Here is a 22,720-nt window from a genome sequence, read left to right as displayed (position 1 = left end):
TATACAGTGACACTGAAATATAAGTTTATTCATTGTACAGTTAATGAAAGAGAGCACAGTCAAAATTCAAAATGAATGTACAGTAGTTTAATATTCCCCCACTGGAGTACTGCAGCCATATCTAGCTGTTTTTTTGTTTGTTCTATCATCGTTGTGTTTGCATGTTTAATTCACACATGTATATTGTGCATATATCATATATTCATTTCACCCTCTCTTCCTGTTTCACAGACACTCATTGAATGTGGTTCTCCATTTCCAAACGCTCCTTGATGTTTGCGCATGTTTGAGGATGTTTGGATGCATTTGAGTGTATACTTCTCAACAAGTACACTTTTGGTTTACCAACGAATGGTTGTGGTTCAGCACAATGTCTTTGCTACTTCCGTGTCCATGGCTTTTAACCTAACGTTGAAACAGAAATATGGATGGCTATATCAGAATCCGCATGAAGCAGAATGGGGCATTTTCCTTTGATGTAAGAATTGTGGCCCTACTACTTAAAGACAACTCACACTGTCTTAAAATTCCTGCTTTAGATTTTTTTGTTCTGCTCAGTGGAAGCAATACTTTTTTTGTTCTTGCCTTACGGTTTGAATAAAGCTAAGGTCAGAAACTTCAACACAGTCAAGTACATTCAGAATAGCACCAGTTATTTTACTTGTCAAACATTTTCTTTTTCAAAGATTGAAAAACACTGGTGAAAAAAAACATTACCACACCTGTAGCTTGTTTACTACATAAAGACCATCTTTGGCATGTTCAGTGTTCATTTTCATTGTAATTAATTTAACAAATCTTACAAAAGGTCAATATTCTTTACATAAACCGATTTTGAAAAAATCTGTGTCCCCATAGTTTAAGATCCATTTCAATTCCAGTTGACTTCGCACCACAGATAATGATCCAAATGAAATCCTTTGTCATACTACTCAGGGTTAGCGCTCCCTTGGCTTGACTTGCTGGCCTGCTCTGTGTTCGCGGGCCTCTTGGCCGTGGCCCTGATGTACAGAGGTTTACTTGGGAGGGTTCTGTGGTCTCTCATGGCCATAGTTAACTGTAGCCTGTAGCTCAGTATGGGTATGTGGAGATGGAGATGTATATGATGAAGATGGTCTGGTACGTGATGCGCCCCTGCGTGGAGAGGGTAGTGGCCTGCACTCTCAGACGCACCAGGCCGGACCTCTGCAGGGGCCGTAGGGTGAAGATGATGCCCCTGCCTGCCTCGTCCCGGATGCCAAACATGTGTCCCCCTGCCCTTGGGCCCCCCTCACTGCCCTGCTCCAGGATGGCGAAGGATGTTCTCTCTTGCAACACACCTGCCTCCGAGAAGGCAGATAGGCGCACCACATTGTGATTTGACGGTATGCCCAGGGGGAGGTTCAGCAGCTTGTACTGCAGCAGCAGAGGAGATCCCCCAGAGGCACAGTCCCGAGAGCAGGGTCTGTAGCATGTCCTGCCAGGGAGAAAGAATGACACGTAGTTTCTGATACTGTCTGTTATCAGCCACTTCCCAACCCTGAATTTAAAATAAACCGAAAACCATTTTTTCTGCACTATGTAAATGCATTTCTCTAGAGGATAGATGTTTGCAAAGGTTAATCTTACAGTGTCATTTGTTAAATTAGGTGAGATGTATCGGTCAGTAACGTTAAAGAGAAGATTATACAGTATATCGGTATGTCCAAATATGTATACTATATATAAAACCAATGTCACCATAAAATCAGTGATCTTGTAAAATTAAATACAGTATCAGTAAAATTCTGAATTGTTTTTCTTAACATTTTTACAAGCAATATGGCCTCAAAGATGGCAGGAGGTAACTGAATACACCTGTTATAAACTAGGGAGGGAAGTATGTCTTGAGATAAATGACAGAAAATCCTTCAAAGTTACATGCAAGCAGCAGTAATATACCCTACCACTGAAAAAAGCTTTTAGTGACAACACACACTAATGTGTTGATTGTGGCTTCTTACCCTGGACTCCCTCCTCTGTGATAGGAAGTAGGGCAGGGCGTGTCCAGACACTGATATCCTCCACGAGTGTTGAAGCACATCTGGTTATGTCCACACTGGATGTTTTGTACCGCACACTCGTCAATATCTGGAAGCACGACATACAAAACGTTTGTGTGCAAACCTAGTTGTAATGGGTGGTCCATGTGTAGTATCAACGGGGGGGAGGGGGGGGGGGGACTCAACATGGAAAAGTCCCAATTACAAACCCAGCTGCAGACACATTAGGTTAATTGTCAAATAGCAGTACACATGTGCCAGCCATACAAGAGCTCTGACAATTTGCACTTATATGAGTTTTCAAAGCAACATGAGGCAACTAAAGAGGCCAAATAGTCAGTGATGAAATAAAACAGCAAAACTTTAAAATGTGTCAAGGGGGGAACAGTCTAAAAAATCTTGACAACATACGGCAATCAGCAAAGAGGAACAGTGCACACTGTCCGACAGCGATAGATGGACACAATTGCTCAATGCCCAAAATGTACAGCCCCAAAATTATAATTAAAATTATACCACAGAATTGAATCAACGCCTCTGTGACCCAGTCCCAACAAAAACTACATGTGGGCATCACAAAGCTGGAATTTATGTTTGGGATGCCATTCGGAAACCAATTGTATCCAATTCCAAGGCACAAAGATGCATAACTTGCATCTAAGTAGCATAAAACTGGACCCCTGAGCAATGGAAAAAAAGTGATGGTCTGATGAGCCAATCTTCAACCCAATTTCCTACATCCAGATGGGTTTACGTTTGGAGAAATACAAAGGAAGCCTTCAGCCCACAATGTCTAATGCCAACTGTTAAACATGATAGGGAATCTGTAGTCGCATTGGCAGCCATCTCGTGGGAGTCACGGGGTCTGATGATTGCTCTGCATGGTTGTATAACGGCCAAGTGATATGAGTCCATTTTACAGGACCAGGTGCATCCTACAGTGCAAACACTGTTCCCTCCGGATGTTCCAATACTCCAGGATGATAACGCACCCGTACACACTGCCAAACAAATTCAATGCCGGTTTTATGAACACCAGGACGACGTCAAACACCTGCCTAATCACCTGATCTGGACTTAATTGAACATCTATGGGAAGTTCTGGAGACCAGAGTGCAGAGTTCCACCTCCTTCGTCCCCCAAAGTACTCAAAGCTTTTGTTCTTGGAGAATGGTGCAATGTCCCGCAACAAACAGTTCAGGACTTGTATGACAGAATTTAAGGTTAAATAGAGCCTGTTCAGAAGGCAAAGGGTGTCCCTAATCATTATTAGGTTGGAGATATTAACATATAGTCTGGTGTTTCCGTTATGTTGTCCCCTCCCTGTATGTGTATTATACGTTATCTTCATACCTTTGCAGCTCCTGCCATTGGACAAGAGCTGGTAGCCCTGAGGACAAAGGCACTGGAAACTGCCTATGGTGTTTCGGCACTCATGTTGGCAGGGGTTCCTCAGCAAGCACTCGTCCACATCTGTTCAGAGAAAAATGGCACGATGAGGTTAGCGCAAAGAGTACCAGACAGGAAATGACATGATAAGGTTAGCAATAGAAGTACCAGACAGGAAATTACATGATAAGGTTAGCACCAGAAGTACCAGACAGGAAATGACATGATTAGGATAGCACCAGAAGTACCAGACAGGAAATTACATGCTAAGGTTAGCACCAGAGGTACCAGACAGGAAATTACATGATATGGTTAGAACCAGAGGTACCAGACAGGAAATTACATGATAAGGATAGCACCAGAGGTACCAGACTCAACTATTTTGCACTCTACATTTGCATACAGTGATTCAAAGAAATCATATCTTCTCCAACATAAGAGTTATTTAGATGAAAAAACTGGATTTTCCTTGGTGATAGGGGTTCATTCAGTAACAAAATGTCTGTTTTGGAAAAAACATCCAGAGCAACTTTTATTTCTTACCAACACATGTGCCATCTCTGTTGGTGTAGCCTATTGGACAGCTCTGTCTGGTGATTCGAGACACCCCATGATGCCGAGAGAGTATGGGCCTACCCGCCGACGACACCAGCTGCGGGCGCAGTCTTGCTCTGACCGAGGTACCGTTCGAGAAGGCTTGTCCTCTCTCCAGACCAGCGCAGGACCGTCCATCCCCCAGTAACACAGTGCCTGGTGGGCAGAGGCACCGGAAACTGCCTGGCACGTTACGGCACTGGTGGGCGCAGGGGCTCGGGGTCTGTTGGCACTCATCAACGTCTAAAAGGTCAAACTAGACTTAGACACTCCTTATAACAATGTTTCATTGCGCAGTAGCACACTGTTGTACGACATGTCTGTGCCAGTGTCTTACCCAGGCATGGACGGCCCACTCCCTGGGACCGGTAACCCCTGGGACACAGGCAGCTATACCCCCCAATGGTGTTCTGACAAATCTGGCTGTATCGGCACATGTGGCTCCCGTCCTGGCATTCGTCGATATCTGTGACGCACGACATTGAAGAACACAGAGCTTAGTGGTTGGATCAGCATTCTCAAGTTGCACCTGCATGAAACCACAGTCAAAAGGAAATAACTTTTAGGTGTGAATGGCATCATACCCACGCAGGCCCCATTCTCTCCCATTCTCAGGCCAGCTGGGCAGCTGTCAAAGCACTGGTACCCGCCCTCCGTGTTCCGGCACTGCTGGTGAGCTGGGCACACGTTCCGTTTGCACTCGTTGATGTCTGTGTACGAACAAGCATACGGGCTTAGGAATTCCATAAGCTAATATACTGCTTCCGTAAGAAGCTGGTGCGAAAACCTTGCTTGAGTTGCAGGTTCCACTGACCCAGGCAGCGGTGGCCAGAGAGCTGGTATCCAGGGCTACAGAAACAGCGGAAAGAGCCCAGGGTGTTTAAGCACTGCTGATGACACGGGGACAGAGATGACTCCTGGCACTCATCCACATCTGAAACTCACAAATCGCATGTCAAACTCTGTTACTAATATGCTTTATTAGTACTATTATTATTACTAGCAAAACAAGTATCTATTATTACAGGATGAACCTCTACATGGTTTAGCATGTACATTATTCAGTTGAGGGGGAAAATATGGTAATTTGTTATGAATCGACCTGCCTTCACAACTGGTTCCCATGGCGCTGGGCTTGAACCCTGGCCCACATTTAGCCTGGCAGCGGTATGTGCCAACTGTGTTCATACACTGCTGGTTGTAGTGGCACATGTGGGAGCCCTGGGCACATTCATCAATATCTGCAGAGAGGTCCCCCAAAATGTGAAGAGGAACAGAAGGATACATTCTACAATAACAGTAGGTTGACATTGACAGCATCAATATCAGTTCAGAGTATCTCTTGACCCAGAAGCAAATATTTGTGTGTGCTAGCCAGCTGAGTGTTTACACCAGTGAGGGGCAACTATAGTCACAATATATTTCGGAATACTTTAAACATGATATCAAAGCGCTATACAGACTGATATTTTACTGTAACGCATTTAATTAGGATATGTAAAATATTGTAATAAAGCGCACAGCCTTTAGTATGAAGACACCCTGTGGCTGACCTTGGCATGTGTTGTTCTCTAGGGAGATGGAGAAGCCAGAGGGACAGGCACAGGAGAAGCCACCCATCACATTGTTGCATGAATGAGAGCAAGGCGAATCTGCAGCACATTCATCCTCATCTAAAGTTTCAAAAGATACAAATTATTATAAGATTGAATGACATTTCATAAAGGAAAAAGAGGGTTAAATTGATTGACGAAAGGTACATTTACCAGCACAATAAGAAGCTGTGTCCAGGACAAAACCTCTTGGGCACATTTCTCCATCACCATCTATCAACAGAGCAATGCATTCAGGCCATGAGAAGATTCATCACAATATAACTTATGAGAATGGCGTCTAAAAAATGAATGTGTCTTTAAAATGACTGTGTATCTGTCACTTTTGGTTTGGTTCAGTTCTGCTTAATTTCAGGAAGTACAAATCCAAATAACCATCTATGCTTTTCAGTCAAGATAATTTCACAATTGGGATTAAGTTTTCTTTTAGAATGGATAGGAACTGATCCCACACATGGTTTGCACTGACCTGGTAGGAGTAGGGATGCAGTGATCTGGAAGTCCAGGCTAAGGGTGAACACGCTATACATGCCACTCATCTGGGACACCTTGAGCAGTTGCAACAACGGCCCCTGGCGCTCCTCCTGGCCCTCATAGATAATGGAGTGGTTACAGCGCAGAACCACAGAACTGCCCGCTCTCTGGTGAGCCTGGGATGACCATGAGTAAACCTGCCCCGGACCTGTTTGCACGTATGACTCATCAAACTCCTAAAGGACACAAAACCAAAGTAGATCTAGATTAGAGAGAGATTGTAAAAAAAATGATATATATAATATAGTTAGTTAAGAGACAGACTGTCATGTTTAGTCATGGTCTGCCTCTTGAGCAGGTCTTAGGATGAGATTGGTAGTTAGTACACACCTGCAGATTGAGATGGGAGCTCAATAATGTTGGAGGTATGAAGCCGTTGATAACAATGTCAATTAGGAGAGCCCCTTCTGAGTCCAGACCTCTGGCTACATGGGTTAACCGAAGTATTTCCCCTAGAAACACATAAACTCTGTGTTTACATATATCTGGTATTCTGGTGTGATTTTCTTGTTTGATTTTATCTATGTATTTTTTTATACAACCGCAAACCAAATTGCTCAAAGTAGGAAAAATAAAGTCAACAAAAAAACTGCATTAAAAGAAAACACTGCCCTCTACTGGTTCCCTAACACACAAGGAAAGAAAAAATCTGTTAAAAAACAGCACCTACAAGGGATTACAGTAAATATTTATTATGGTTATTTTCCAGGATGTTACTGTATCTGTTTTTCATTTCTGACCTGTGTCAAACTCCAGCTGGGACTCCTGTCTGAATGAGCCTTGGGTCAGTGAGTAGCCATTCCTGGCTGCTCCGGTCTGGAGCACTGTGGTCCAGTAGATGGGAGAAAATACAGACACCAGCATGCGCAGCAAGGGACCTGCAAAACATCAGCAGTAAGACCACAGTTTCATTGAAATTTGTTTTGAATCATACATTTTTCCACACAGCCTTCATTTCTTATACTTTGTCTACTACAGGTCTCAGACTGGTAAAAAATGTATTAAATTACATTGCACAATTAGTTAATGAAAAGCATTTCAAGGTGCTTGACAGGTACAAAAATAAAAAGAGGTTAGTACAAAACCATAATATAATATATCTGTAAATAAAATATATTTACAGAAGAAATAAAAAACATTTTCTCAACTATTGTTGAGAGAGATACAAATAAAAAATTTATTGATCAGATTAAGATAACTGATGCATTTGTCAAAAACATTTCATTATTTATTTATTAAGATCCATTCAACATTATGAAAGTTCTGTTAGATTAAGATTAACTTAATGTGTCAAATTGAACCGGAACATCAAAATAATGCATAGCGGAACCTAAAATAAATTAAGTTGCTTACTTAGTTGGTATTTCTACCAGGTTCTTACTGGTTGATGTAAGACATCTGTCCCCATCCCTTACTCACCCACACTAGGGGGGATGTTGTCCAAGTTGGCCTGCAGAGTGCTGGTGTTCTCCTCTAGGTTATCTGTGATGTTAGCCTCCAGAAATGACACCCCAAACTCCCTCTCATTCACCATCCCTATCAGACTCCCCCTTGCCTTACGAGGGGCCTCCCCTTCAGTCACCAAACCCAGAGGGAGACGGGGTAGAGAGGACAGGTCTTCTTAGTATTAAGCACGCAGCTGTAGTTATACATTTCCATTTAGATCGTATATTTCTCTTGTCTGGCGTGACAGAAGACCAGCTGAAAAAACCCTACCTGGACAGAGTCCCGTTTGACATTCCCTGGAGTCCAAACTGGGACCGCCACATGATCGTCCCCCGTCAGCCGGCTCTGGATTGTTGCACAACCTGATTCGCTGTTGGACCCCTCGTCCACAGGTGGCGCTGCAGGAGCCCCACTCCTCCCAGTTAGAGTATCCTCCATTAACTGTGATAGATTATATTTGGAAGAGGAGATAAACAATGTTTTCTTTTTCTCTCCAGTTGAGTTGAGCTGTTTTGTTATTAATTTGTTCTAATTATTGGTCTAATGAATCTAAAGCAGGGGTTCGTATCTGGTGTTGCCATCTAAAATTTGCATTAGAATATTTGTATTTTTAACATGACTGGGCAGACATTTTTGGAATCAAACTGGCAACTCTGCAAAGCAAGATAAATGCTCTACCAACTGAGCTACAAAGGATTCCTTTTTATGTTGCATTGACAGTAAATGTATTAGTTATATACATTTATATATATATATATATATACATATTAATTATTATTATATATATATATAGCTAATACATTTATTGTATATTAGTCTATATATTAGTCATTTACATTTGTTTCAATCTGTCAATACATCCATACTGCTCATATTATTGATGCATAATGTTAAAGTGGACTTGTTTAAGACTACAACATGTGTTGTATAGCACTGCTAAGTAGCTCTTTGTTGAAAATATTTAGATATAGTTGTAAAATAGTTTACCAACAATTACATTCTGTAAAATTGTATGTTCATGATCAAAATTAAATTAAAGAAATGTAAAAAAATTAATGAAAACCATTGAGCTAGAGGATCTCATTTTAAGAATAATCATATTTATTTCTTTACAGAAATATATGTACACATTAGTGTCACTGTATTAACACTCCCCCACTCACTTACTCTGTACTTTAAGATAGATGGTCCTCTCAGCGACTCCAGCCTCACTTTCGGCAACGCACTGGTATTCCCCTGCATCAACTCTCTGACACAGATGGGGACAGGTAGACACATTAGAGCATAAACACATTCAACACAAGCCCATTCATTTTTTCCCTCTAAAATATGAGGATTGATTTGCTTTTGGGGACCTTAACCCTATCATTTGTTTACAATCATTGTCATTATAACACCAGAGAGTGGGGAAGTATCACATTAAAGCTCTCTGTGGAAAGGGGAATCATTTGTCCTTGACATAGTGCCAGCTGCAAGGCTTGGTATAACAGCATCATTTGTAGAGGTAACAAAGTTACAGGTAGCACAACAGAACAGACAAGGGGAGGGCCTAGGACATTAATCTCTGAGCTCCCTTTCCCTAAGTTACTATCTTTAGTTAATGCTGTTAGTCTCTGACTTATCTTACTCCAATCTGGTTTAGGCCAAAGAATTACACACCAGTTAGGTCAGCCAATGTCCCATGACTCAGAACTGCAGATGGAATGCAGATTGATGGTCACTGCTCCATCCCCTGACACTTAAGCTGACTTCTATCATTTCTTGTGTGAGAAAATATACATATGTCTACTCTCTTCACGTTTGGAGACACTTTCATTCTCAAAATGTGAACTCTCAAATGGAACTAACACTGGATAAAAGGATCCTGACTTTATGAGGAAGACAGACGGCATAGCGTGTTTACTGTGATGCTGTAGATGGCCAACGAGCTGTTATGGAGGTGCTGTAAGCGAAGGGATCGGAGGACAGGTCTGCCATCGCGAAGCCAGCGCACGACAGGACTGGGGTCTCCGTGGACAGGACAATCCAGCATGGCAGTACCACCCTGGGCCACACTCTGGCTGGTGTGGGCCTCTCCCTTCAGTACTGGAGGTTCTGAGACAAGACCATAGCACATCACATACTGTGGAGACCCGTCACCGAAAACAACTACAGGGCGCAAAGTCAAAACTTCAGCCATGAGGTGCAGAAAATGTTCACCTCTGATGCGGACAAATGAGAGTGCTCGGATGGTGCCCACGCTGTTCTCAGCCAGGCACACGTATGTTCCTGCATCACCCCTGGTGACATTCTCTATGACCAAGGAGCTCCTGCCAGCCTCATCCACACTAAAACCTGACCGGGAGAAACGTGATTGCAGTTATCCAGATCATTCTAAGTTTCTCCGACTGCGACTCCATAGCAGAATATGGAGCCAGTGGAGGGCGGTGAGGTACCTTGGTAGGGGCTGTTGTTAGCAGTCCAGGAGATGACAGGTGTAGGAGTGCCCTGGGCGTGGCAGGATAAGCTGAGATTTTGGCCTTTGTTCAGGGTCACGTCCCCGGGTAGTTCCTTGAAGGCGGGCCTCATGTTGACGGACAGACGGGTGTCCTGTTTCACGCTGCCTGCCGTGTTGGTGGCCACACACGTGAACACACCACCGTCGCCTGGCTGCAAGGGCCATAACGTTAGTCGGAGCTTTAACCTTAAACACATCGACTGTAATCGAATATTAAATAGAAATAAGTCTGACCTCTGCCCTCTCAATAATCAGCTCCCCTGATCTCAGCACAGTGAATTTGCCCGGCAGGTTGGGCACTGTTTTACCGTCCTTCTCCCATGATATCCTGGGCTCTGGCAACCCCTGAGCCGCACATGGCAACAAGGCTTGAAAGCCCTGGATGACGTACAGCTCCGGCTGACCAGTGGGAATCATAGGCGGGACTAGAACAAAGAGACACTGTCTGTTACTGGCAGAACACTGGCCCCATTCTGATACACAGTTAATCCTCACGTTAGGTGAAATTACGTTTAATGATATCTCACAAAATAACGCCCCTAGCTCCTATCTACTCACTGATTATGACAAGCCTTATTTCATGACTGGCCCTTCCAGCTAGGTTTTTGGCCGAGCAAGTGTACAGGCCGGCATCGCTGCGCTGAGTGGCCGCGATCCTCAGTGTGCCGTTGGCAAAGAGCTGTATGTGCGCCCCCTCCGTGACGGGCCTGCGTTCTCTGTGCCAGGACACCTCCGGCTGGGGCTGACCATCCGCCACACACGCCAGGTTCACCGGCTGGCCCAGCACAGCTGTGTACTCCACACGCGGGACATTCAGCACCGGGGGAACTGAAGGAACACCAACACACACAGTTGAACCTTTGCCACAATCACCCAACTAAGTTTCAAGAAGTGCTTTTTGGACAAACTGTGTATGAACTGTAGAGGTGTATAATGACCTTGCAGCACTAGCCGTGTCCTTCCTATTGCCGTGCCAGCGTCGTTCTGCGCCAGGCACTGGTAAGTGCCCGCGTCACCCAGTGTTACTCGAGAGAACTTCAGAGCTCCGTTTGATAAGAGAGCCAGCCTGTGACCTGAGGAGTCGTAGGAAGAACGTTTCCCTATTCAGAAGCAGCGGAATATAACTGTAAACTGCCTTAATATTCTGCCTTGATATCTGAGGTAAAGCGTTTTTTATTAATTCTCACCAGTTGATATGGGAACGCCCTCTCGTTGCCAAGTGATTGATGGTCGGGGGAAACCTTGCGCATTGCATGGCAGAACCGTCCCGTGATGCAACACAACGTGTACTTCCTCTGTCATGGCACTGATCTCAGGGGGCTCTGAGGGGGGAAGACGGCAAATCCGTTCACAGTGTTTATGACACACAGACTGACGGTCGGTATGTCCCCCGCCGCAATACACCCCAGCACCCACCTTGCACTGTCAGGGTGATGTGTTTGTGGGCCACCCCTGCCGGGTTCCGGGCAGAGCAGGTATACCTCCCTGCATGACTGGGGGTAGTAGCTGTGATCTCCAGGACTCCTGGATCCGACAAAACACAGAAATGAAGGCCAAGGTACTGACCTGCCAGGATCACAGCACGGCAGCAACACTATGCCAACCCCCGAACGGCTGCTGTACCCACAGTACCTGTCGGCAGGACCCGGTAACTCCCTCCCCGGGCGCCCAGCTGAGCTCCACTCTTGGTCCAGCTGATGGTGGGCTCCGGGCGGCCGTGGGCATGGCACGGCATCACCACAGGGGCCAGTTTAATAGCCGTGACTGCTGTGACATCGTCTTCAATGGTGGGCGGAACTGAGTTACGAGAGAGGACATCTCAGTCTGTTATTATATTAGATCATACGGACTTTCACCAACGTCTGATCAGGACCCCAAAGCATCATCACCTTGTAAGATGACTTCTATGACTCTGCGTTCCTCTCCAACCTCATTCGTCGCTGTGCATTCAAAGTATCCCTCATCCTGACTGGATGGATAGGAAATGACCAGAGATCCAGAGGAGAGTAACCTTGAAACAAAACAATGAAAACTAGTTCATTTCTGCTTTAACATGCGTTGCGTTATAGTTCACAGAGGACAGACGCTTCTGCTTCACGTACCTGTAGGTGTCAGGCTGCTGGTTGGTGTCGAGCGGAGTGCCATTTCTCTTCCAGGTTACCTTAGGGACAGGTAAACCTGTGGTCTCACAGCTCAGCACCGCTCTTACCCCTGTAGTCACTGTCACATTGAAGGGACCAGGGCTAATCGTGGGACCCACTAGAGAGATGAGGCAGAGATACTGTATTTACAATTAAATCTGACTAGATTAGAGTGTCTGCTGCAAAATGTTCATGTAAAAAGAAAAGAGTGATTCGGTTCACTTGGAGTTGTGTTTACCAAACACACGCAGCTCCATCCCACGTTGATCTGAACCGGCCTGATTGGACACCGTGCAGTAATAGTTGCCAGAATCAACCAGCTGAACAGCCTTAATATGCAGAGAGCCTTCTGGCAGTATGCTGTACCTGGGACACACAACACATACAGTCAGCTCACTGGACAATCTACAAACCTGCTATGATACATCTGCTACGGTAACTGAATAACCTTCATCGGCTAAATGTCTTACTTGTTATTCGCTGGACCTATAGGGATACCATCTTTTCTCCACAGGACTGTAGGCGAAGTGTACCCCTCTACCTCACAGAGCAGGACTGCATCCTGATTGATATGAGCAGTGACCACAGAGCTGCTCTCTCTGATGACGGGTGGCACTGTGTTCAAATTGATTGCAACTCTAATTACTTCATATACCAAATACATGATCAAAATCCTCTTTCTAACTCTTTCTAACTGGCCGTGCTGCCAACTCACAGTGGATCTCCACAGTGTAGAAGAGGCTTGTGCTTCCGGCCATGTTGGTGACCACACAGCTGTACTGGCCACTGTCTTCAGCTCTGACATCCTGGATCTCCAGATACTGACCGCCTGCCAGACTCTGGATACGACCCTCCAGCTGGGACCAGGGTAAAAAGGCAGAGAAATTTAGGAATGTTTTAATTTTATAAACGGTATTTTGGGATTCATGCCAGCCTCTGTTTCAATAACGTCTAGTCTGACCTGTAGTTTCATGTCGTCTTTGAACCACTCTATGTCAGGTGCCGGGTCACTGTCAGCCTGACACTCCAGAGTCAGATGTCCTTTGGCCGGGACCGACAAGGTTCTGACCTCATTAGAACCATGAACAGTTGGAGGTACTGGAGCAGGGAGACACCAGTATAGGTAATAATCAGGGTCAGGATTTGATTAACCGGGACCTTAACATCTACTGGCAGGATCAAAAAGGGCTAGGAAAAGTGTGCCCCACCTTGAACACGGACCCAGTGGTTCCTTCCATCTTCACCTGCTGGGCTGCTAGCCAGGCAGGTGTAGAGACCAGAATCCTCCACCTAAGGACACATTTCACCCGTATTATCTGGTGTTTTCTATGATACAGAAACATGGTTTCAATGTCTCCCAAACGTTGCGTCATTAGGTGGGTGACTCACTTGCACATTGGCAATCCTCAGAACATGTCCATCCTCCTGCACTAACTGACTATCTTCCTGTAGGGGGCGCCCATCCTTGAGCCAGCTGAGGATAGGAGGGGGGACCCCCTCTGCAACACACTCCAACTCCAGGGCAGTGTTCACAGCCACCATCAACTCCTCTGGAGAACTGGACATTGAGATTTTCGGAGGTTCTGCATCGGATTAATCACAAATCATTGGTTTGACGTAAGAAGACACATTTTAACATGATGTTAGCAAAGCCCCATCCGCTCAAGCTGAGAACACAGATTTGTTTAGGTAATAAATGTTTTTTTAAATTGTATTTCCTTGTATTTAATCAGGCAAGTTATTAAGAACAGCACATGGATTCCATCATTACACAACTGTTTATATGCTAATACCACGGCTACATTTGATGGTTTACCTGCATTCATCAACAAGTTCAGTAAATTACTCATTACACATTATTCTCCATTACTCCATTACGCAGCTGTGATTATATATAACTGCATCTCACGTAAATGCTGACATCTGCTGCTAATGGGGCTCCCCTTTAACTGCTGTAATGGAGCTTTAGTGGAGCGTTCACTTTTGCAACTGTGCGTGGGTGACGGGTGGGTGAGTGAAAAACGTTTGGGCCGTTGCTGCTCACCTAACACGGTGAGGTTGAAGCTCTTGGTGCTGCTGCCAGCCTGGTTGCTGGCCACACAGCTGTAGAGGCCACTGTCGGGGAGCCCCACCTCATGCAGCTGGAGGCGCGTCTCCCGGCCGTCCAGCAGCAGGTTGCGGTGCAGGGACAGGGGTTGGCCGTCCTTCAGCCACGTCAGGGAGGGAGGGGGGACACCCCGCGCCTCACAGGTCAGCGTCACCAAGGAGCCCCGCACCACTGTGACTGGCTCGACGGGCTCGACGTGGTCCACGCCTGGAGGCGCTGACGCCGAGAGAGACGCACAGACGTCGGTTACACAGCAGCCACGGCTGTTACAGCTAAGTAGCGTATCATCAAAAGGCCACTGTAAGTTAGTACCTTGAACCTGTAAATCATAGTTGAGCTCGGCAAGGCCAGCGCGGCTACGTGCCACACATGTGTAGATCCCAGAGTCTGACAACTTCACCGGAGAGATCCTACACACACGCGCATACATAAACACATATAGCATAACGTATATTGAATTTAACTCATCTGAAACTCACACTTACTTAAACAACAATTTTTGTAGGCGGTATAGTATGAAAACCAAACTTGACATTTGCCATGTGAAGAATCTGACCTGAGGACAGTATCTGCAGAAAGGAGGCGGGTACGCGGTGAGAGCTGCAGAGGGCGTCCATTCCTGAGCCAGCTGATCTGAGGTGAAGGGTTACCGGCTGCCTGACACTCCAGGGTTACCACACTGTCCTGGATGGTCTGCACCTCTCTGGGGGCACTGGTCTCACCCGAGATAGAGGGGGGCACTGTGAGGCGTTACACAATCATTTTTACCAAGAATCCAGATAGCTTCTGGGAAGCTCGGCACCAATTTGTTCAGGACATATTTTGGTCAACAGGTAGATATTGTACAACTGACCGAGTACAAACAGGACGTAGATCTTGCTCTCCTGGCCAGCAGGGCTGACAGCCAGACAGGTGTATGACCCAGAGTCCTCAGGCCTCAGCTTCCGCAGGGTTAATGTGCTCCCATCGGGGGCCATACTGTATCACCGGACAAACATGGATCAGTAAGGGCTAGATTCCAATGTGGTAGATGTATGTATCTCCGACGCAATTTCTATACACTCCTTAGTGGTTGCTATTCAGGCTTGCCTTTTGCATGTGACGAACAGGCTTCATAGATGTGGTTCACCTACTCACACTGAAAACCCTTTAATTTACACACTATGTAATTAAAGTGCTGAAATCCCTCCCACCTCCTGGATAAAACATTTTGTTTGATTGTAGAGCTTCTACAAATTATTGCTTATCTTGGGAAGGGGGTGTGATTTAGACCATCAGCCAATCTCTGTCCCTCTCTGAAACTAGATCGAAAGTTTGTGGAAATGATTATGGATGATCTCAGTTAGCTTTGCAGGCTTCTAAGCCTGAGTGCTATAATTGAGTGCTATAATTATGAGCCACGAAATGATAGACCCCGCAAACTTGCAGAGCGGGGTCGCCAAGTGCTGAAGCACCTCTGGAGGCAACATCAGCACAAAAACTGTGCATTTCGAGCTTCACAAAATGGGTTTCCATGGCCGAGCAGCTGTACGCAAGCCTCACAAGCCTCTACATGCGCAACACCAAGCGTCGCCTGGACTGGTGTAAAGCACGCCGCCACTGGACTCTGGAGCAGTGGAAATGTTTTCTGGAGTGTTGAATCATGCTTCACTATCTGGCAGTCTGATGGACGAATCTGGGTGTGGCAGACGCCAGGAGAAAGCTACCTAGCGGACTGCATAGTGCCCTCAGTAAAGTTTGGTGGAGGAGGGATAATGAACTGGGGCTGTGTTTCAGAGTTTGGGCTGGGCCCCTTAGTTCTAGTGAAGGGTCATCTTAATGCTACAGGACACATTTTAGACTATTGGATGCTTCCAACTTTGTGGAAACAGTTTGGGGAAGGTCCTTCCTGTACCAGCATGACTGTGCCCCAGTGCACAAACAGGGGTCCATAAAGACATGGTTGAACAGTGATTGCAAACCAGGCCTTCTTGTCCAACATCAGTGCCTGACCTCACAATTGCTTTTTTGGCTGAATGGGCACAAATTCCCACAAAGACACTCCAAAATCTTGTGGAAAACCTTCCCAGAATAGTGGTGGCTGTTATAGATGCAAAGGGGGGGCAACTCCATATTAATGCCCATGGTTTTGGAATGGGATGTCCAACCAGCTCATATAGGTGTGATGGTCGGGTGTCCGCATACTTTTGGCCATATGGTGTATTTGAACCTAACCCAAACAAACAGCTGGCTTTCAGAATAGGCATGGACATAATGTACAAAAAAGTAAACTAAGGGTCATTTAAAGATGCAAACACTTAAAGATACAGTCTGGAACTTCTGCGATTAACAAAGTAAAAAAATTTATATCTTGCATTTTGGGCTGACTTGGTTATATGTTGTTTATATGTGCATAAAAAGTAGAGTGACTATTATAACTCAGTTAGCCATGACATTGGCACATACTGTACATAAGACAATTTTCAGGGACCCTGTTTTGTTTCGACAGCAACACTTTTACAACCATTGTCCAACAATAGCAAACTGCATGTTTAACTCAGAACATAACACAGAACTGAAAAACGATAAGCGAAAGGGACTCACTCTATGTGTTGGATGTCTGAGTCCTCCAGATTGGCTCCGTCCTTCAACCAGCTAAGTTGGGGTGCAGGTGTCCCTGTCACCCTGCACTCCAGAGTCACCTCATCGCCCATCGCTGCACTAATTTCTGACTGGTGGCCAGATTCCAAGATAGTGGGTGACACTGAAAAAAAGGTCAGTGTTACGACACAGCTCCGACAGTGAAACACGCAGAGGGTCTATGACTCCTTACAACAGCTAATGAGCAGTGTGTGTGAGATTATGTAACCTACCTTGCACTGTGAGATCATAGTCCTTCCGGGTCTCTCCTTCGCTGTTTTCGGCCATACAGGTGTAGGTCCCTGCGTGAGAGAGGGCGAGAGGCCCCAGCTCCAGCCTCTTACCTCGTATCGACCACTTCCACTGCACACTGCCCTCTGGAAATAATCACACATTGGTCAGGCTAAACCAGTCGGTCAGAATACAAGTCCGTCAAAAGCAGTGTCATAATTCTTTTTTAACGGGTCATCTGTGGCAATGGCGCTTCAGGAAGTAAGCAACCAGTCTATCCTCTCACCAATCGGAGTGCCATCCTTCAGCCAGGTGATGCTGGGTACTGGGACCCCCGTAGGTTCACATAGCAAAGTGACATGGGAGCCCACGTTCTGGGTAAGGGACTCATGAAGAGGTCCATCTAAGACAGGGGGAACTAAATGGAACATAAACATCCGGATTCATACTAGTGGGACATATGATATTGCCATATTACCAGTATTACCATTTGTAAAAATCCCATCTAATGAAGGCTACATGGGAGGCAAATCTCACCATGAACAGCCAAGCGGAAGGTCCTGTCCACCTGTCCAGCCAGATTGAACACCTTGCAGGTGTAGATTCCACTGTCAGACACCTATAGACCATAGTCAGAACAACACTGTTTCAATTTGATGCATGACCTGATGCCGTCAGTTATCAGCGCTAATGCTTCTGAGACCGACTAGGATGAACTGAATGTGATTAATGTGTTTACCTGAACTCCCATGATCTCCAGCTGGTGCTCCTCCACCTTCAGTCCATTCCCAGCTACCAGTTGCAGCCCGTTCTTGTACCATGTGACCTCGGGTGCTGGAACGCCCCGAGCTTCACAGCGTAGTCCGACAGACGACCCGAGCTGAGCGGTAACAACCTCGGACTCAGAGTCAATGCGGGGCTTCAGGGTTGGCATGACTGTAAACCGACAGCAGGGACAAATATAATGACAGATATTGGATCAGGTGAAGTGTAATGCCCAAGAGGGCTGTACAGGGCTAGGATATTTCTCACCGTAGACGCTGAGCTGGATGCTCTTCTGGGCCTGGCCTGCTGAGTTTGTGGCAGTGCACACATACTGCCCTGCATCCTCAAGTCTGGCCCGAGGCAGCTGTAGCATCTGACCTCCTATGATGACAGTCAACAATAATGAGCATGAGGACTGTAGACTTATCACAGATAAGGCATTTGAGACCACGGCGAGGTCACGAGGTTTATGGGCCCTGGGCTGTGTGTCGAAGAGTCAGTTCTGACCTGGCAAGATGTGGACGCCTGTGCTAAACTGGAGGACCTGTCCGTCTCTGGTCCATATGATATCGGGAGGAGGGTACGCCTGGACGTCACACATCAGAGACACCATGTGACCCTCAATCACACTCACCTCCTCTTCCCTGCCAGCCACCATCCTAGGAGGCACTGGGGAATAACAGGAATCAATCATTCACAGTCCAAAGCATTTAATGCAATGAAGTACATTAGTGATAACACACACATTTGGAGGAAACCAGAGAGTACCCCTGTCCTTCCAGTGTGGTAGATGAAGTGTATTCTACGTCACCTTGCACTGTTAGGCTGAAGAGCTTCTCTACCTCTCCAACCTTGTTTTCAGCCACACAAAGGTAGCCAGCCATGTCTGACACCTGCACACTGAGGATCTGAAAGCCAGAGAAAACACAGAGAACTAAACCTTCAAAGTTAGACACATGATGTGAGCTCTCTGTATATACATTTGTGGCTCCAGCGAAAGCCAACAAAGTCCTGACACTGTAATTCAAAACCCCACTGCTCTGTTCTATTTATATTGTTAAGGGATTCTAACCTGCAGTTGTCTCCCATCCTCACTGATGCTATGGTGTTGTCCGGAGCGCAGTGGTGTACCATCCCTCAGCCAGGAAATGACTGGTTCTGGGTGACCCATCACATCACAGTGGAGAGCCACCGTACTATTTACCACTGCTGCTATCTCTTTCATGAACTCGTCCAACTGGCCAGTTATCACCGGGGGTACTGGACAAATAGAATGATAACAGAGAGAAACTTCAGGAAATGACACCTTGGCCTTGCCGTACATTTTGCAGCTTTTAGATCCTCAGACGTTTGACCTTCAGACAAGGACCCAACACTGAATAATCTGACAATCAAACAGGCCTACCCAGCACCTCCAGGTCAAAGTGCATGCGGTCCTCTCCTGCTTCGTTCACCGCTTGACACGTATATTTCCCAGCATCCTCCCGCTGAATCTGGGGAATCTGAAGCACCTGCCCACCTTTGAGGACAACCACACATCAGCCCAAATACACTTGATCACACTGTAGCCGTTTGACATCCTGGACTGGACCTGAAAGGCCTGGTTCTTCTCTCACCTGGCAGCAGCACCACTCCGTCAGCAGTGGAGAGTTTGCGTCCCTCTCGGTACCAGCTGAGATGGGGTGGGGGGATGGCGTTACTCTCACAGGACAGGCTGACAGGATGCCCGAGGACGACCTCCCTCTTCTCTGTCATCTCATCTTCTCTGTCCCCTCCCTCCTCCTCCTCTCCCAGACCCCAGGCCTGTGCACCATTATTCACTCGATGGAAGACGGGAGGAACTGGCGTGGAGACGTGCATAATCTTATCACATGGGTATCTCAACAATACAGAATGCAGAGGTCGAAAGTCAAATATGCCGTTGTGCCCTTGAGTAAAGTACTTAGCACACATTTCTCCTGTAAGTTGTTCCAGATAAATTAATAAAACCTGGAAAAACATTTAAATGTAATCTTGCCAAAGGCACTGTAACTTCTATGCATGGACACTCACCCTGAACTGTGACATGGAAATCTCTTTTGTCCTCTCCTGCAGTGTTGGTGACGACGCAGGTGTATTGGCCCTCATGGGAGAGCATGGCGTGGTCTATGTGAAGGAGGTGACCATCCTCACGGACACCAATGTGAGACATCCTACTCAGCAACTAGAAACAACTTCACATATCAGCATCAATAGACATCGGTGGCGTTGAATAAAACGAGGTGAAATAGAAACACAGACCAACCTTGCCATCTTTAAACCACTGGGTCTTGGGTTCGGGGAAGCCTTTAGCCAAACAGGACAGGGTTACTGAGCTATTGATCCGGACCTTCTCCTCTCGGCCACCGAAACTCAGAGAGGTAGACTCCCCTTCAATCTGTGGTGGAACTGATCAAATGAGACAAGCAGTCTAAATCTCCTACTTACATGAAACTGTCCTGATGATCCTGGAGTGGACTCTCTCCTTACTTATTTTAAATGTTTTTACAAGAGATGTATTGCCAGCAGAGGGAGACAACTTTAGTGGGGACATAGAAGTGAAGGCTGGAGATGGGCATTGAACCCTGGTCTCCATGTTTTCACTCTGTACCCCGGAATCAACCTTTCTCCTGCCCGGTTTACTTACCCAGCACATTGAGTGAGTAATGTTTGAGAGCGATGCCTGCAGGGTTTGACGCTCTGCAGGTGTAGAGACCAGCGCTTTCTCCGTGTGCCGAACCCAGCCGCAGTGCTTGCCCAGCCCGAGTGTAGGTGAGCTCGGCACTAGACACAATGGGCTTGTTGTCCTTCAGCCAGGTGATACTGGGCATGGGAGAGCCGTCTACATCACAGGGCAGAACCGTGGAGAAGCCTAACACCACAGACACCTCTGAGGTCTCACTGGAGCCTCTGATGGTGGGGGGAGCTGGAGAAACAGTGAGGGTGGAGGAGAGTAAGATGTGAAAGGGTGACTTTCTCAAGGAATATGCTGTAGCCCTCTGAGACCAGCTATAAAATGGCTAGTAAATAGCTGCATTATACTGAATTGAAAGCTCTCCACATCTCCCTGCGTCTAACAATGTGGTCTATGGGTGGTGAGCAGATTCACCCTTTATGAATACATTTACAAACCCTCCAACAGAAATGTACTTAATGCAACGTGATTCTGTGATTTTGATTCTACAGAAGGTGAATCTGCTTTTTGATCAACGCAGTGATTACTCATGAGACGCAGGAAGACTTTTGAGTTGTTGGTATTTGGTTATTGAGAAGTAAACGTGACAGAGGGGACAGTACCTTGCACAGTGAGTCTGAACTGGCGCATTTGTGTCCCAGCGCTGTTACTGGCCAGGCACTGGTACACTCCCTGGTCCCTCAGCCGGGCCGCCTTCACCTTCATCACCTGGTCCTGGTCTTGAAACTCCACATGGGGGTCCCCATCCTTCGACAGCACCCTGAGGAAAAGGAAGGGCGTGATCAAAACGACGATGGAAGTGTGCTGATTAACCCAGATGTGAAATACGATATCAATATCAGACAGTTACAGCGACTCACTCTCCATCCCGGCTCCATTCCACATTGGGGGCTGGGCGGCCACTGACCCGACATTGGAACTCCACCTCCTGTCCTGCCACCACTGAAAGGTCTTGCACTCTGGATGTCCCAGAGATTACTGGTGGGGCTGACAGAAATACAAAACTCACATTTGTCTTCAACAAAGCAACACTGGTTTTGATGAGACTTGCCCAGCTAGCTGGCTTCTCCTCTCGCCCTGGCTTTGGTAGCTTAGTCGAGTTTTACTACTGGGCAGGCCCCAGAGGTCAATGTATTTCTGTTTAATAAATGATCTGTATGAGAACATGAATTATTCAACCGTTCAGTAAAAACTGAGCCAGTGGTTTCTGAGATATTGTGGCTTTGTCTCTGGCAAAAAGCATCAGTCACCCAAGTTTAGTCACAATCAGGAAAGTGGTGTCTGATAAATCATGTGTTTTCATTGTGGAAGCACCCGATTCATTTTTAAATAAAACATTTGAAGATATTAACATTTTAGGGAAGAGGTTGGGTTCCAGGGTTCACTTTATGATGTCACACAACTCAGGAACATTTTACGTTTTAACATGACTTTGGGAAAATATAATCTTTAGATGTGTCTCCTAATGTAAATCTCTATGTTATATGTCAACATTATACTGCCTTGAACCTAACATTAAAATATGGTAGAGGTGGAATAGACAGTACCCAAGCTTGATTGGAAACTCACCTTGTACCATAATGTTGTAGTCCCTTCGGGTCTGCCCAGCCGTATTACTAGCGGTGCAGGTGAACTGGCCTCCGTGATCTGTTTGGACTCGATAGATTCTCAAAAGTCTCTTCCCATTCTCTAGGTACACTCCAGGAGTGTCCATTACCTAAACACAGACAGAAGTTATTGTTAACGTATATGACCAATATGGGACTGTAAAAAAATGTATGACCACGTTGCCAAACGCATGGTAACCTACACCAAAAAGCAAAGTGTAGGGATTTAAGGGATGGTTTACTAAGAATCCGTTTAATTACATAAATACATGAACGGTGTCATTGTAGTATCATTGTAACATTATGCCTCATAATGTAATGTAACATTATGCCTCATTCACACTAAGCATCAGCACTCCGTTTGGTTGCGCCAGATGTCATTCATTTCAATACAGACCGTCCACAATATTGTGAAATGGCCCCCAAGGGAGAGGATGGATGGA

At 46.0% G+C, this 22,720-nt stretch overlaps 1 protein-coding gene across 2 annotated transcripts in view; it reads right to left on the bottom strand.

Annotated features, from left to right (window-relative positions):
• Positions 1–877: 877 nt before the first annotated feature.
• The window catches only part of hmcn2 (hemicentin 2), a 57,490-nt gene continuing 35,647 nt past the window's right edge, over positions 878–22,720 (bottom strand). The window contains exons 28-81 of one of the 2 annotated variants that reach the window (XM_020052924.3): positions 22,240–22,387; positions 21,531–21,657; positions 21,273–21,430; positions 20,623–20,901; positions 20,242–20,384; positions 20,010–20,160; positions 19,574–19,798; positions 19,363–19,476; positions 19,030–19,217; positions 18,769–18,865; positions 18,465–18,626; positions 18,225–18,338; positions 17,932–18,128; positions 17,730–17,811; positions 17,479–17,610; positions 17,195–17,338; positions 16,926–17,085; positions 15,196–15,320; positions 14,899–15,082; positions 14,655–14,752; positions 14,280–14,558; positions 13,625–13,818; positions 13,444–13,525; positions 13,197–13,333; positions 12,951–13,092; positions 12,706–12,850; positions 12,474–12,601; positions 12,197–12,353; positions 11,984–12,105; positions 11,727–11,891; positions 11,511–11,618; positions 11,282–11,416; positions 11,033–11,167; positions 10,653–10,922; positions 10,329–10,519; positions 10,033–10,246; positions 9,797–9,931; positions 9,501–9,691; positions 8,765–8,846; positions 7,868–8,038; positions 7,571–7,723; positions 6,892–7,029; positions 6,482–6,603; positions 6,087–6,327; positions 5,771–5,830; positions 5,558–5,677; positions 5,111–5,245; positions 4,819–4,938; positions 4,589–4,714; positions 4,342–4,470; positions 3,954–4,247; positions 3,375–3,494; positions 1,983–2,109; positions 878–1,456 (exon numbers count right to left, since the gene is read on the bottom strand). In XM_020052924.3, the coding sequence (XP_019908483.3) occupies positions 1,072–1,456; positions 1,983–2,109; positions 3,375–3,494; positions 3,954–4,247; positions 4,342–4,470; positions 4,589–4,714; positions 4,819–4,938; positions 5,111–5,245; positions 5,558–5,677; positions 5,771–5,830; positions 6,087–6,327; positions 6,482–6,603; positions 6,892–7,029; positions 7,571–7,723; positions 7,868–8,038; positions 8,765–8,846; positions 9,501–9,691; positions 9,797–9,931; positions 10,033–10,246; positions 10,329–10,519; positions 10,653–10,922; positions 11,033–11,167; positions 11,282–11,416; positions 11,511–11,618; positions 11,727–11,891; positions 11,984–12,105; positions 12,197–12,353; positions 12,474–12,601; positions 12,706–12,850; positions 12,951–13,092; positions 13,197–13,333; positions 13,444–13,525; positions 13,625–13,818; positions 14,280–14,558; positions 14,655–14,752; positions 14,899–15,082; positions 15,196–15,320; positions 16,926–17,085; positions 17,195–17,338; positions 17,479–17,610; positions 17,730–17,811; positions 17,932–18,128; positions 18,225–18,338; positions 18,465–18,626; positions 18,769–18,865; positions 19,030–19,217; positions 19,363–19,476; positions 19,574–19,798; positions 20,010–20,160; positions 20,242–20,384; positions 20,623–20,901; positions 21,273–21,430; positions 21,531–21,657; positions 22,240–22,387 (8,481 nt within the window). In that variant the 3' untranslated portion in view covers positions 878–1,071. The remainder of the gene's footprint in view (positions 1,457–1,982; positions 2,110–3,374; positions 3,495–3,953; positions 4,248–4,341; positions 4,471–4,588; positions 4,715–4,818; positions 4,939–5,110; positions 5,246–5,557; positions 5,678–5,770; positions 5,831–6,086; positions 6,328–6,481; positions 6,604–6,891; positions 7,030–7,570; positions 7,724–7,867; positions 8,039–8,764; positions 8,847–9,500; positions 9,692–9,796; positions 9,932–10,032; positions 10,247–10,328; positions 10,520–10,652; positions 10,923–11,032; positions 11,168–11,281; positions 11,417–11,510; positions 11,619–11,726; positions 11,892–11,983; positions 12,106–12,196; positions 12,354–12,473; positions 12,602–12,705; positions 12,851–12,950; positions 13,093–13,196; positions 13,334–13,443; positions 13,526–13,624; positions 13,819–14,279; positions 14,559–14,654; positions 14,753–14,898; positions 15,083–15,195; positions 15,321–16,925; positions 17,086–17,194; positions 17,339–17,478; positions 17,611–17,729; positions 17,812–17,931; positions 18,129–18,224; positions 18,339–18,464; positions 18,627–18,768; positions 18,866–19,029; positions 19,218–19,362; positions 19,477–19,573; positions 19,799–20,009; positions 20,161–20,241; positions 20,385–20,622; positions 20,902–21,272; positions 21,431–21,530; positions 21,658–22,239; positions 22,388–22,720) is intronic. The other variant, XM_020052925.3, reaches the window with a different exon arrangement.

The sequence above is a fragment of the Esox lucius genome, chromosome 13, assembly GCF_011004845.1.
Source record: "Esox lucius isolate fEsoLuc1 chromosome 13, fEsoLuc1.pri, whole genome shotgun sequence".
Lineage (NCBI taxonomy): Eukaryota > Metazoa > Chordata > Actinopteri > Esociformes > Esocidae > Esox > Esox lucius.
The sequence above is the reverse complement of the archived record's forward strand: the minus strand, read 5'-3'. Positions and strand labels throughout refer to the sequence as shown.